Here is a 15,480-nt window from a genome sequence, read left to right as displayed (position 1 = left end):
AAAAAAAAAAAAAAAAAAGCCAATTATAACAAAGAGTTGGCCGGGCGCGGTGGCTCACGCCTGTAATCCCAGCACTTCGGGAGGCCGAGGTGGGCAGATCATGAGGTCAGAAGATCGAGACCATCCCGGCTAACACAGTGAAACCCCGTCTCTACTAAAAATACAAAAAAATTTAGCCGGGCGAGGAGGCGGGCACCTGTAGTCCCAGCTATTCGGGAGGCTGAGGCAGGAGAATGGCGTGAACCTGCGGGGCGGAGCCTGCAGTGAGCCGAGATCGCGCCACTGCACTCCAGCCTGGGCGACAGCGAGACTCCGTCTCAAAAAAAAAAAAAAGAAAGAGTCATCATTGGAGATTATGTCACCATTGTTTTTAGTCACCAAGTTTAATTTATATAATAATAGATCATGGAAAAATGGAAATTTTAGATGATGCTTCTTGTTAAATCATTATTATAATAAGTATCTATAATAAAATATCAGCTGGGCAGGTGGCTCACACCTGTAATCCCAACACTTTGGGAGGCCAAAGAGGGTGGATCACCTGAGGTCAAGGAGTTCAATCAACGCCAGCCTGGCCAACATGGCAAAACTCCGTCAATACTAAAAATACAAAAATTAGCCGGGTGTGGTGGTACACACCTGTAATCCCAGCTACTCAAAAGGCTGAGGCACAAGAATCACTTGAACCCGGGAGGCGGAGGTTGCCATGAGCAGAGATTTTGCCACTGCACTCCAGCCTGAGCGATAGAGTGAGACTCTGTCTCAAAAATAAAATAAAATTAGAATATAAATAATACAATATTTTATAATTACAAAAATTTAGGCCGGGTGTGGTGGCTCATGCCTGTAATCCCAACACTTTGGGAGTTTGGGACAGGAGGGACACTTGAGCCCAGGAGTTCAAGATGATGATCCTGGGCAATGGATCAAGACCTTGTCTCAAAAAAATTTTTTTTAATTATTGATAACAATATTAAGTAATGGCTGAGCACAGTGGCTCACGCCTGTAATCCCAGCACTTTGGGAGGCCGAGGCAGGCGGATTGCCTGAGGTCAGGAGTTCGAGACCAGTCTGGCCAACATGGTGAAATCTCATCTCTACTAAATATACAAAAAACTTAGCCAGGCATGGTGGCTTGCACCTGTAATCCCAGCTACTCGGGAGGCTGAGGCAGGAGAATCGCTTGAACCTGGGAGACGGAGGTTGCAGCGAGTCGAGATTGCGCCACTGCACTCCAGCCTGGGCAACAATAGCAAAACTCCATCTCAAAAAAAATAAAAATAAGGCCGGGCGCGGTGGCTCATGCCTGTACAGCACTTTGGGAGGCAGAGGCAGGCGGATCACGAGGTTGGGAGATCGACACCATCCTGGCTAACACAGTGAAATCCTGTCTCTACTAAAAATACAAAAAATTAGCCGGGCGTGGTGGCGGACGCCTGTAGTCCCAGCTACTCGAGAGGCTGAGGCAGGAGAATGGTGTGAACCTGGGAGGCGGAGCTTGCAGTGAGCCAAGATAGCGCCACCACTCCAGCCTGGGTGACAGAGCTAGACTCTGTCTGAAAAAAATAAATAAATGAAAATTTTAAAAAATAAATAAAAATAAAAAAATTAAAACACACAATTCAGTCCACAGCAAGGGGACAACACCATGGGGGTAAATTTACTAGTGGGCACTGCAACAAAATGCTTAAGTGGATGTAATGAGTTGTACTGTGCCATAATTGAAATGTTTCATTTTGGTCAGTCTTCTTATGGTTGCAAGTGACAGAAGTCCAATTTAAACTAGCTTAAACACAAAAGGAAATTTTTTGGTAACATAATTGGGAAGGGGCTGGTGTGGTGGCTCATGCCTGTAATCCCAAAACTTTGGGAGGCCAAGGTGGGTGGATCACCTGAGATTGGGAGTTCGAGACCAGCCTGACCAACATGGATAAACCCCGTCTCTACTAAAAATACAAAATTAGCCAGGCATGGTGGTGCACACCTGTAATCCCAGCTACTTGGGAGGCTGAGGCAGGAGAATCATTGGAACCCGGGAGGCAGAGGTTACGGTGAGCCGAGATCGTGCCACTGCACTCCAGTCTGGGCGACAGAGCAAGACTCTGTCTCAAAAAAAAAAAAAAAAAAACTAACTCTTATCAACATCTGACTTACAATTTATACTTTTATTTTACTTATTTCTTTATTGACTGTTTCCTTCTCCCACTGGAATATAAATTATGTGAGAGAATATATTTTGTCTGTTTTGTTCAGAGACAAAACAGTTCAGAGACAAAATATTTATTAACCACAGTAGGTAGCTTAATAAATATTTGTTGAATGTTAAGCACTATGTATCATCTTAGATAATCACTCAATCCTTTGAGGTAGGTACCATTATTAGACTCATTTTATAGGTTAGGAAACCAAGCCTTAAGTTAGAGAATTTATACACAATCATATTCCTAGAAAACTGAGAAGCTTGAAGCAGTAGCCAATGCAATTAGGTAAGAGAAAGAAACAAGAGGGCCGGGCACGGTGGCTCACGCCTGTAATCCCAGCACTTTGGGAGGCTGAGGTGGGCAGATCACGGGGTCAGGAGATTGAGACCATCCTGGCTAACACAGTGAAACCCCGTCTCTACTAAAAATACAAAAAATTAGCTGGGCATGGTGGCGGGCACCTGTAGTCCTAGCTACTTGGGAGGCTGAGGCAGGAGAATGGTGGGAACCTGGGAGGCGGAGCTTGCAGTGAGCCGAGATCGTGCCACTGCACTCCAGCCTGGGCAAGAGAGCGAGAATCCGTCTCAAAAAAAAAAAAAGAAACAAGAGGCATCACATTGGAAAGGTAGAGGGAAGATTCTAATTTTAAACAGAATTTCTCTGACTCTAGTGCTTTCAACCGTAATATTACCATAATCATCATCATCATCATCATTAAGACCCTTTATTTTCAGAGCTGCACAGATAAGAGGTCTGTAATAAAAGCCAGGCTCAGTGGTTCATGCCTGTAATCCCAGCACTTTGGAAGTCTGAGGCAGATGGATCACTTGAGGTCAAGAGTTTGAGACCAGCCTGGGCAACATGGTGAAGCCCATCTCTACTAAAAATACAAAAATTAGCCAAGCATGGTGGCAGGCGCCTGTAGTCCTAGCTATCCAGGAGGCTGAGGCAGGAGAATTGCTTGAACCCGGGAGGCAGAGGTTGCAGTGAGCTGAGGTGGCACCGCTGCACTGTAGCCTGGGCAACAGAGAAAGACTCCAACTCAAAAAAAAAAAAAAAAGGTCTGTAATAAAATAATCCATTTATTTTTTGCCCCATTTCCCAGTGGCCTGATTCCACCAAGAGAAGGCCCAGGAGGAAGAAGAGAAAAAGATGCTGTGGTTACTAGGGCCAACAATGCTGGCAGGAACAAGGAGGAGAAGACAATCATAAAAAAGCTGTAAGTGTCACCTTGCTGCCCCCCGGTCCCACCAAATAATAACTCAAGGAAGTAGTCGGGGGCAAGCAGAGGCTGGCCAGCTGCCCATGGCAGGGAGGCCCTCTACTCTTCTGGTTGTGGTGCTGTAGCTCGTGGGAAAACTCCATGCCAGTGTATTATAATGATATCTGCCAGGCAGTAGCCTAGGCACTTGGCATATATTAATTCATCGAATCGTCACAGTGACCCTACAAGGTAGATACTATTTTACACATGGAGAAATAGCTACTGAGAGGTAAGGTAATTTGCCCAAGGTCGCACAGAGGGTAAATAGTGAAGTCAGGAACCCAAGGAAGTCTGGCTTCTACACTCCACTGCCTCCCTGTGATGTTTGACCAGGCTGGATGCAATGGCTCACACCTGTAATCTCAACAGAGATTACAGGAGGCTGAGGCAAGAGGATCGTTTGAAGCCAGGAGTTTGAGACTAGCCTGGGCAACAAAGTGAGACCCCATGTCAACGAAAAAGCATCATTTTTGTTTGTTTGTTTTTTATTTTGAGACAAAGCCTCACTCTGTCGCCTAGGCTGGAGTGCAGTGGTGCAATCTCGGATCACTGCAACCTCTGCCTCCCAGGTTCAAGCAGTTCTCCTGCCTCAGTCTACCGAGTAGCTGGGATTACAGGCATGCGCCACCATGTCTGGCTAATTTTTGTATTTTTAGTGGAGATGGGGTTTCACCATGTTGGTCAGGCTGGTCTTTAACTCCTCGTGACCAACCTGCCTCAGCCTCCCAAATTGCTGAGATTACAGGCATGAGCCACTGTGCCTGGTCAATTTTTTTTTTTTAGTTAGCTGCTATCATTTGTCGGTCTTTTGGCTGAGATCCAGTGAAATTAGCTGGGCATGGTGGCCTGCACCTGTGGTCCCAGCTACTCAGGAGGATGAGACTGGAGGATTACTTAAGCCCAGGAGTTTGAGGCTGCAGTAAGCTATTATCACTATTATCACGCCACTGCACTCCAGCCTGGGTAGCAGAGCGTGACCCTATCTCAAAAAAAAAAAAAAAAAAAAAAAGAGAGAGAGAGAAAGAGAGAAAGAAAGAAAGAAAGAAAGAAAACAAAAATGATAATAACGATGACCGGGCACAGTGGCTCACTCCTGTAATCCCAGCACTTTGGGAGGCTGAGGCGGGCAGATCACCTGAGGTCAGGAGTTCAAGACCAGCCTGGCCAACATGGCAAAACCTCGTCTCTACTAAAAATCCAAAAATTAGCCAGGCGTGATGGCAGATGCCTGTAATCCCAGCTATTCGGGAGGCTGAGGCAGGAGAATCGCTTGAGCCCGGGAGGTGGAGGTTGCAGTGAGCCGAGATTATGCCTAGGAGTTTGAGGCTGCAGTAAGCTATTATCACTATTATCACGCCACTGCACTCTAGCCTGGGCAACAGAGCGAGACTCAAAAAAAAAAAAAAGGAATAACCCAGGCCTTCTTTCTCAGAGACAGGACCTTGAGGAGCTTGGAAGGGAGCAGGGGCAGAGGGCAAGGGGCAGGAGCACAGGGGAGAACGCCTCTGGCCCAGCAGCAGCAGCAGCAGCTCAGGAAAGAACCAAAGGAAGAGGCAGTCAGGCATGTAGCTTCCAGAAAGCAAAGTCATGGTTCTTCCTCTGGGGGCAGTGGTTCATGTGAGCTAAGTATGGTGGGCAGGGAAATAGCAGTTTTCTTCCCAATATTACTCAGAGGCTGTTGGGTTTAATTTGATGAGATGAAGTAGGACTGGGGAAAGGAAAAGATAATTCCCCATACCTTAAGATTCACCATAGCTAAGCCAGGCACAGTGGCTTACACCTGTAATCCCAGCACTTCGGGAGGCCGAGGTGGGTGGATCATTTGAGGTCATGAGTTCGAGACCAGCCTGGCCAACATGGTGAAACCCTGGCTCTACTAAAAAATACAAAAATTAGCTGGGTAGTAGTGGCGTTCGCCTTAATCCCAGCTACTCAGGAGGCTGAAGCAGGAGAATCACTTGAGCTTGGGAGGCGGAGGTTGAGGTGAGCCGAGATGGCGCCACTGCACTCCAGTCTGAGTGACAGAGTGAGACCCTGTCTCAAAAAAAAAAAAAAAAAGATTCACCGTAGCTCCCACTTAGTGAGCATTTGCCATGTGCCGGACACTGAACTGAGTAAACATCTACTCAGGAGATCTGTTTTACAGATGGGCAAACTGAGAGTCAGAGTGGATCAATGACCTGCAAAGGTTACACAGCGGGTCAGTGGCGGTGGAACTCAGACCTGAAGCCGCATCTATTTACCTCCTAAGTGCATTCACCCTTAATCTTGGGCTACATGGAATCTACGGCAGGGAAAACACCTTTCCAAAATGTTTCCTGCTGCACATGGTGATGCCCAGGAAATGGAATCAAGAGTCAAACTCGGCCGGGAGCAGTGGCTCACGCCTGTAAACCCAGCACTTCGGGAGGCTGAAGTGGGAGGATCACCTGAGGTCAGGGGTTCGAGACCAGCCTAGCCAACATGGTGAAGCCTCGTCTCTGCTAAAAATACAAAAATCAGCCGGGCGTGGTGGCGGGTGCCTGTAATCCCAGCTACTCCGGAGGCTGAGGCAGGAGAATCGCCTGAGCCCAGGAGGCAGAGGTTGCAGTGAACTGAGATTGCACCACTGCACTCCAGCCTGGGCGACAAAACGAGACTCTGTCTCAAAAAAAATAAAAATAGGCCGGGCACAGTGGCTTACGCCTGTAATCCCAAGACTTTGGGAGGCCGAGGTGGGCGGATCACCAAGCCAAGAGATCAAGACCATCCTGGCCAACATGGTGAAACCCCGTCTCTGCCGGGCGCAGTGGCTCAGGCCTGTAATCCCAGCACTTTGGGAGGCCGAGGCAGGAGGATCATGAGGTCAGGAGATCGAGACCATCCTGGCTAACATGGTGAAACCGCGTCTCTACTAAAAATACAAAAAAATTAGCCGGGCATGGTGGCAGGCTCCTGTAATCCCAGCTACTCAGGAGGCTGAGGCAGGAGAATGGCATGAACCCCGGAGGCGGATGTTGCAGTGAGCCAAGATCACACCACTGTACTCCAAACTGGGCAACAGAGGAAGACTCTGTCTCAAAAAAAAAAAAAGAAACCCCGTCTCTACTAAAAATACAAAAATTAGCTGGGTGTGGTGGCATGTACCTATAGTCCCAGCTATTTGGGAGGCTGAGGCAGGAGAATCGCTTTAACCTGGGAAGCAGAGGTTGCAGTGAGCCAAGATCGCACCACTGCACTCCAGCCTGGGCGACAGAGCGAGACTCCGTCTGAAAAAAATAAATAGATAAAAATAAAAATTAAATAAATAAATAAAAATACAAAATTAGCCATGGCCTCTGTAATTTCAGCTACTTGGGAGGCTGAAGTAGAATAATCACTTGAACCTGGGAGGAGGATGTTGCAGTGAGCTGAGATCACACCCCTGCACTCCAGCCTGGGCAATAGAGCAAGACTCCATCTCAAAAAAAAAAAGAAAAAAGGGAGTCAATATCCTCTTGATAACCAGAATAGAACTGGAGCAACAGGCAGTTTCAGCCTGGCTGTGGGAAATGCCCAAGGACCTCTCCCTGTCCCACGTTGAATGAGCCGTGTCCCAGCATTGGAACATGCTATGCGCTTTCCTCTGAATACTTCCCTCATGTCTGTGCACCAGAGTTGATCCCATAGTTCTTCAGATGCTGCCTCTTATACCAAGAATGAGGTGCTTGTGTAAAATTCAGATTCTCAGAAATCAAGTCAGTAGGCTGGGCGCAGTTGCTCACGCCTGTAATCCCAGCACTTTGGGAGGCCAAGGCGGGCAGATCACAAGATCAGGATATGGAGACCATCCTGGCTAACACGGTGAAACCCCATCTCCACTAAAAATACAAAAAATGAGCCAGGTGTGGTAGTGGGCGCCTGTATTCCCAGCTACTCGGGAGGCTGAGGCAGGAGAATGGCGTGAACCCAGCAGGCAGAGCTTGCAGTGAGCCGAGATCGCGCCACTGCACTCCAGCCTGGGTGACAGAGCGAGACTCCGTCTCAAAAAAAAAAAAAAGCCAGGCGCGGTGGGTCACACCTATAATCTCAGCACTTTTGGAGGCTGAGGCGGGCAGATCACAAGGTCAGAAGATTGAGACCATCCTGGCCAACATGGTGAAACCCCATGCCTGTAGTCCCAGCTACTCAAGAGGCTGAGGCAGGAGAATTGCTTGAACCCAGGAGTCGGAGGCTGTAGTGAGCCGAGATTGCGCCACTGCACTCCAGCCTAGCAACAGAACAAGACTCTGTCTCAAAAAAAAACAAAAAGAAAGAAAAAGAAAAAGAAATCAAGTCAGTGGTTCTTGGATGAAGCTCAGAAATCTGGATTTTTTTCACAAGTTCCTTGGGCAATTCTGATTTGGGGAACCCTTGGACCACACTGATATGTGCCCTCTTAGTTGCCAGGTGTCAGGACAGTAGGCTGCAGCTTTCCTGTACTCCATTCATTCAACAAATATTTACTGAGGGTCTACCATGTGCCAGGCACTGTTGTAGGTGCTGAAGATACAGCAGTGAACAGACCCTAAAGTCTCTGGCTCATGGAGCTCACATTCTAGTAGAGGGAGTCAGAGAGTGAACAGGAGGAGGTGACATTCAAACTGATCACTGAAGTACAATAAAGACCGGAAGGAAGAGCATTCCAGGACAGGCGCAGTGGCTCATGCCTGTAATCCCAGCACTTTGGGAGGCCGAGGCCAGAGGATCGCTCGAGCCCAAGAGTTTGAGACTAGCCTGGGCAACATAGAGAACTTTTTTGTAGAGACCTCATCTCTACAAAAAAGAATAAAAATAGCTGGGTACGTGCCTGTAGTTCCAGCTACTTGGGAGGATCTCTTGAGCCCAAGAGGTCCAGGCTACAGTAAGCCATGGTCACACCACTACACTCCGGCCTGGATGACAGAGCAAGATCCCGTCTCCCACCAAAACAAAAGAGCATTCCTGGTAGACAGAACAGTAAGTGTAAGAGCTTCAGGCTACAGAAATTCCCAGAACAGGCCAGGCGCAGTGGCTCTTGCCTATAATCCCAGCACTTTGGGAGGCCAAGGCGGGCAGATCACCTGAGGTCCGGAGTTCGAGACCAGCCTGGCCAACATGGAGAAACCCTATCTCTACTAAAAATACAAAATTAGCTGGGCATGGTGGCGCATGCCTGCAATCCCAGCTACTCAGGAGGCTGAGGCAGGAGAATTGCTTGAACCCCGGTAGGCGGAGGTTGCCGTGAGCCGAGATCATGCCATTGCACTTGAGCCTGGGCAACCAGAGTGAAACTCTGTCTCAAAAAAAAAAAAAAAAAGAAAGAAATTTTCAGAACAGAAGACCATGGTGACTGGAACAGGGAAGAGAATGGAGGCGGGATTGGAGAGGTGGGAGGGGCTGGGTCACCCAGGGCCACGTGGATTCCGGTGCTGACTGTGGGTTTTATTCTAGGTACATTGGGAAGAGACATTGGATGGTTTTAAGCTGGAGAGTAACATGACTGTATTTACATACAAAAAGCTCACTCTGGTTGCCTTGTGGAGAAGGATTGGGAGACAGGGTCAAAGTAAGGCCAATGGGGGTGTTTCTTTTTCCCTTTTTTTTTTTTTTTTTTTTTTTTGAGATGGGGTCTCACTTTGTCACCCAGGCTGGTGTCCGGTAGCTTGATCTCAGCTCACTGCAACCTCCGCCTCCCAGGTTCAAGCGATCCTACCACCTCAGCCTCCCGAGTAGCTGAGACCATAGGTGTTCACCACCACGCCCAGCTAATTTTTGTATTTTTGGTAAAGATGGGGTTTCTCCACATTTCTCAGGCTGGTCTGGAACTCCTGAGCTCAAGCGATCTGCTCGCTTCAGCCTCCCAATGTGCTAGGATTACGGGCGTAAGCCACTGCACCCAGCCTAATGGAAGTGTTTCTTCCACAAGGGTCTTCTGAGGTAAGATAATGAAAGAGCACCTCCACCCAGGTGTCCGAAGTGAAGGTGTTCATTTAGGACTTCCATTGGCTATCTTGTTGCAAATCAGGCTTCCAGAAGGCATAAGCTACTCATTTCTTTCAGCGTCCTTCTACGGGAGCTTAGGACACCTAATTGGAGTTTGAGCCTAATAGAGCAAAAGTGAAATGTGTGTTCTGTGCATGAGCTAGCCTGAGGACATGTGGCTAGTGGCTAATGAGCGTGGGCCACCCTTTCAGGGTCAGATAAACTTAATGAGCTACTAGAATGAATGAGTGAATGAATGAATGAATGAATTTTTTTTTGCTTTTGTTTTTGTTTTTGGGACGGAGTCTCACTCTGTCGCCCAGGCTGGAGTGCAGTGGCGCAATCTCGGCTCACTGCAAGCTCCGCCTTCCGGGTTCGCGCCATTCTCATGCCTCAGTCTCCCGAGGCAGCTGGGACTACAGGCGCCCGCCACCACACTCGGCTAATTTTTTGTATTTTTAGTAGAGACGGGGTTTCACCGTGTGAGCCAGGATGGTCTCGATCTCCTAACCTCATGATCCGCCTGCCTCCGCCTCCCAAAGTGCTGGGATTACAGGCGTGAGCCACCGCACCCGGGTTTTTTGTGTTTTTTTTTTTGCTTTTTCGTTTTTTTTTTTTTTTGAGATAGGGTCTTGCTCTGTCACCCAGGCTGGAGTGCAGTGGTGCAATCTCGGCTCACTGCAACCTCTGCCTCCCAGGTTCAAGCGATTCTCCTGCCTCAGCTTCCTGAGTAGCTGGGATTACAGGTGTGTGCCACCACGCCTGGTTAATTTTTTTTTTTTTTTTTTTTTAGAGATGGGGTCTCACTATGCTGCCCAGGCATGTCTCAGACTCCTGGGATCAAGCGATCCTCATCCTCTTGCCTCAGCTTCCCAAAATCATAGGATTACAGGCGTGAGCCACAATGCCTGGCCTGGACATATTTTTGAGTCAACAGCTGCAAGAGCTACTTAGAAATTTTATGGGGGTTTCTGCACCCCTTGCTTTGTTCCTTCTGCTTACCCTGACCCCTCTCTGTCTCCACACCAGGTTCTTTTTTCGATCGGGGAAACAGACCTAGATCCAAGGCCACAACTAAGGCTATGGCTCTGAGTCTAGAAGACAACCTTCCAAGATGCCTGGCAAAACCACCTCCCTGTGCCACACAGACATACTGGGCCTGTGTATTTATTTCCCCTTCAAAGCAGACTGAGGAGGGAGGAGACGAGGTTCTCTTGGCATCATTTTCTCCCTGGCTGCAGAACTAGACACCCTTGAAGATTTGGCCTGGGCCAGTGAGGCTGAAATCAAGAAAAACAGAAGGGATGTGCAGGGTGGGGGGGTCCACTTCCTGCTCCCACATCAACCCCCAGGGCCTCCAGCATGCAGACACATGTCCTACTCATCTGCTCCCACGGATGACCCTGGTTTTCAATGGTTAGCAGAAGGGAGAAAAGAAAGCAGGAAAATGTGCTATTGAGATTCCAGTGGTGACTTCACTGATATTTAGTGAATATTTGATTTAGCCAACATGCCTTTCTTTATGTGATTTTATATTAAAGTAAAATGATTTTTATACTTTCCATAGCTTATCTAGAGTGGTCTCTTAGTTACGATGGTATACACGGTGTATGTATGTATATGTCACATATCTACATTTCATTGTATAATGAATCAATTGCATTCATTCAGTTTAAGCGATGCACTATTATTTGGTGTCACTATGAAGGGAAAGATTGCTGCAAACTAAAATGTTAAGAAGCTATCGATTTTAGGACTCATCCTGATTTCAGAGGTCTTAAGATGTGAACAAAATGCATTTAGGAATCAATGAAACAGAGAGCGGGTGTCTGCACTTTGCAAAGGAACTAATGAGGCTGCCGCAACCATTCCGTGAGCCTGTCTTCTTAGTAAATAACAGTGGTTTACTCAATGTGTTTCGCCTGCTCTGTGGATTATCTCATTTGTTCCTCATAACCTGGGGAGATGGGGACCGGTACTAGTGCACCAGTTTATAGATTTTTTTTTTTTTTTTTCTGAGATGGAGTCTCTCGCTCTGTCGCCCAGTCTGGGGTGCAGTGGCGCGATCTTGGCTCACTACAAGCTCTGCCTCTTACGTTCACGCGATTCTCTTGCCTCAGCCTCCTGAGTAGCTGGGACTACAGGCACCTGCCACCACACTCGTCTAATTTTTTTGTATTTTTAGTAGAGACAGGGTTTCACCGTGTTAGCCAGGATGGTCTCGATCTCCTGACCTTGTGATCCACCCGCCTCGGCCTCCCAAAGAGCTGGTGAGAGGTGACAGTGTGCTGGCAGTCCTCACAGCCCTCGCTCGCTCTCCGCGCCTCCTCTGCCTGGGCTCCCACTTTGGCGGCACTTGAGGAGCCCTTCAGCCCACCGCTGCACTGTGGGAGCCCCTTCCTGGGCTGGCCAAGGCCGGAGCCCGCTCCCTCAGCTTGCAGGGAGGTGTGGAGGGAGGCGCGCGAGCGGGAACCGGGGCTGCGCGCGGCGCTTGCGGGCCAGCTGGAGTTCCGGGTGGGCGTGGGCTTGGCGGGCCCCGCACTCGGAGCAGCCGGCCGGCCCTGCCGGCCCCGGGCAATGAGGGGCTTAGCACCCGGGCCAGCGGCTGCGGAGGGTGTACTGGGTCCTCTAGCAGTGCTAGCCAACCGGCGCTGTGCTCAATTTCTCGCCGGGCCTTAGCTGCCTTCCCGTGGGGCAGGGCTCAAGACCTGCAGCCCTCCATGCCTAAGCCTCCCACCCCCTCCGTGGGCTCCTGTGCGGCCAGAGCCTCCTCCACGAGCGCCACCCCCCGCTCCATGGCGCCCAGTCCCATCGACCACCCAAGGGCTGAGGAGTGCGGGCGCACGGCACGGGACTGGCAGGCAGCTCCATCTGCAGCCCCAGTGCGGGATCCACTGGGTGAAGCCAGCTGGGCTCCTGAGTCTGGTGGGGACGTGGAGAACTTTTGTGTCTAGCTCAGGGATTGTAAATACACCAATGGGCACTCTGTATCTAGCTCAACGTTTGTAAACACACCAATCAGCACCCTGTGTCTAGCTCAGGGTTTGTGAATGCACCAATCGACATTCTGTATCTAGCTACTCTGGTGGGGCCTTGGAGAACCTTTGTGTCTAGCTCAGGGATTGTAAATGCACCAATCAGGGCCCTGTGAAAACAGACCACTAGGCTCTACCAATCAGCAGGATGTGGGTGGGGCCAGATAAGAGAATAAAAGCAGGCTGCCCGCGGCAACAGTGTCAACCCGCTCGGGTTCCCTTCCACAGTGTGGAAGCGTTGTTCTTTAGCTCTTTGCAATAAATCTTACTACTGCTCACTCTTTGGGTCCACACTGCCTTTATGAGCCGTAATACTCACCCTGAAGGTCTGCAGCTTCACTCCTGAAGCCAGCGAAACCACGAACCCACCGGGAGGAACAAACAACTCCAGACGCGTCGCCTTAAGAGCTGTAACACCGTGAAGGTCCGCAGCTTCACTCCTGAGCCAGCGAAACCTCGAACCTACCAGAAGGAAGAAACTCCGAACACATCCGAACAGCAGAAGGAACAAACTCCAGACACGCGGCCTTTAAGAACTGTAACACTCACCGCGAGGGTCCGCGGTTTCATTCTTGAAGTCAGTGAGACCAAGAACCCACCAATTCCGGACACACTGGGATTACAGGCGTGAGCCACCGCACCTGGCTTTTTTTTGGGGGGTGGGGGGTGGGGGGGACGGAGTCTTGTTCTATCGCCGAGGCTGGAGTGCAGTGGCACCATCTGGGTTCACTGTAATCTCCGCCTCCCAGATTCAAGATTCTCCTACCTCAGCCTCCCGACTAGCTGGGACTACAGGCATATGCCACCACACTGGGTTAATTTTTGTATTTTTAGTAGAGATGGGGTTTCACCATATTGGCTAGGCTGGTCTCGAACTCCTGACCTCATGGTCCGCCCACCTCAGCCTCCCAAAGTGCTGGGATTACAGGCGTGAGCCACCGTGCCCGGCCAGTTTATAGGTTTAGAAACTGAAACTCTGGCTGTGGAGCTAGGAAGCAGCTTGCCCAGGAGACAAATGCAGGCCTGATTCCAAGGCCCGGGCGCGGAGCTGCCAAGTCTATGGGTCCAGAGTCGCTGGCAAGTCCTAGTAATAGTAATAATTTACTGTATGCCTCGCCTGCATCGTTCTAAGTACCTTTCCGATGCTGTCCCACATACTTTTGTGGGATGGGTATCACTATTGTCCTTGGGGTCCTCCCAAGGAGGTTAAGGCATAATGGGTGAAAAGTCTTGTCCAAGGTCCTCAGCTAGAAAGTGGTAGAAGCAGTACTTGAGCCCAGATACAAAGTCCACAACCAGGCTTCAACCACTCTGCCTTCCAGGAAGAGTTGGCAGTGTTTAAGAGTCTAGTCCAGAACACTGTCTCAACAGCATCGTTAGATCAGGGCTCCTAATCCCTAGAACCCTGTGTAACACTGCAACCCTGGCCAGGCATAGTGGTTCAAGCCTGTAATTGCAGCACTTTTGGAGGCCAAGGTGAGAGGATTGCTTGAGCCCAGGAGTTCAAGACCAGCCTGGGCAACATAGTAAGACCCTATCTTTACAAAAAATAAAAAATTAGCCAGGCATGGTGGTGAGCACCTGTAGTCCCAGCTACTGGGGAGGCTGAGGCGGGAAGATTAATTGAGCCCAGGAGTTTGAGGCTGCAGTGAGCTATGATCACACCACTGCACTCCAGCCTGGGTGACAGAGTGAGACCCTGTCTCCAAATACATAAATGCTCCCCTGCCTCCCTGTGGGGATAGATAGGGTAAGAGAACCCACTCAGAGAGAAAGGTTAAGATGGCCTGGGTGGCTGTGGTACCCCAGGAGACTAAAAAAAGTTACGGTGAGAAATGCTTGGAGTGCAACTCTTGGTAAAATCTGATGCTGGCAGGCGGGCATTTTGGAAAATAAGTCCTGGGGTGATTCTCCTAGAGATGGGCCTAGCTTGACCACAGATAACAGAGCTGTGACGTCAGCTGAGCTCTGGCGGTTCTCACACTGCAGGATTCCAACTACAAACCTAGACCGGGGAGGAACAGGCTTAGAAGTAGGTTTTCACCAGGCGCAGTGGCTCACGCTTGTAATCCTAGCACTTTGGGAGGCCAAGGTGGGTGGATCACAAAGTCAGGAGTTCAAGACCAGCCTGGCCAAGAAGGCGAAACCCTGTCTCTACTAAAAATACAAAACTTAGCTATTCAGGAGGCTAAGGCAGGGGAATTGCTTGAACCTGGATGGCAGAAGATGCAGTGAGCTGAGATCATGCCACTGCACTCCAGCCTGGGCGACAGAATGAGACTCTGTCTCAAAAAAAAAAAAAAAAAAAAGTAGGTTTTCAAGCCAAGTCTCAGAAGGCACAGGAAGTGGTTGCTGTAGCAATCATCTTTTATTTATTTGGGACGGAGTCTCACTCTGTCGCCCAGGCTGGAGTGCAGTGGCAGGATGTCAGCTCCTGACCTCATAATCCGCCTGCCTCGCCCTCCCAAAGTGGTGGGATTACAGGTATGAGCCACCGTGCCTGGCCAGCAGTCATCTTTTACAATGAACAAATAGGGCTGGGCGCAGTGGCTCACATCTTTAATCCTAGCACTTTGGGAGATGGGCAGATCATGAGGTCAGGAGACCAGCCTGGCCAACATGGTGAAACCTCGTCTCTACTAAAAATACAAAAATTAGCTGGGTGTGGTGATGCACGCCTGTAATCCTAGCTACTCAGGTTGAGGCAGGAGAATCGCTTGAACCCGGGAGGTGGAGGTTTCAGTGAGCTGAGATTGCGCCACTGCACTCCATCCTGGGTGACAGACAGACCAAGACTCCATCTCAAAAAAAAAGAACAAATAAGTCAGGCACAGTGGCTCATGCATGCCTGTAATCACAGCCCTGTGGCAGGGTGAGGCATGAGGATCGCTTGAGGCTAGGAGTTTGAGACTAGCTTGGGCAACATAGTGAGACCCTATCTCTACAAAAAGTAAAATGAACAAATAAATATAGCAACTACATATCAGAACTTGGAGGCACTTATTAGCTATTAGTCCTG

General features: G+C 49.4%; 1 protein-coding gene across 7 annotated transcripts in view; it reads left to right on the top strand.

Moving 5' to 3' along the window:
• Positions 1-15,480, top strand: part of RILPL2 (Rab interacting lysosomal protein like 2) — a 36,725-nt gene that overhangs the window by 10,791 nt on the left and 10,454 nt on the right. For 2 of the 7 annotated variants that reach the window (XR_010135838.1, XR_010135837.1), the window contains exons 3-4: positions 3,307-3,420; positions 12,788-13,038. Coding sequence is in view for 5 of the 7 variants with exons in the window: in XM_054528429.2 (XP_054384404.1) it covers positions 3,307-3,420; positions 12,788-12,866 (193 nt within the window). In the remaining 2 variants the exon portion in view is untranslated. Of the gene's footprint in view, positions 1-3,306; positions 3,421-10,455; positions 10,989-12,787; positions 15,285-15,480 lie in introns of those variants that run through there. The other 5 variants (XM_054528428.1, XM_054528431.2, XM_054528429.2 and 2 more) reach the window with 4 other exon arrangements.

This window comes from Pongo abelii, chromosome 10 (assembly GCF_028885655.2).
Source record: "Pongo abelii isolate AG06213 chromosome 10, NHGRI_mPonAbe1-v2.0_pri, whole genome shotgun sequence".
Lineage (NCBI taxonomy): Eukaryota > Metazoa > Chordata > Mammalia > Primates > Hominidae > Pongo > Pongo abelii.
This window is presented reverse-complemented; position numbering and strand designations above follow the sequence as displayed.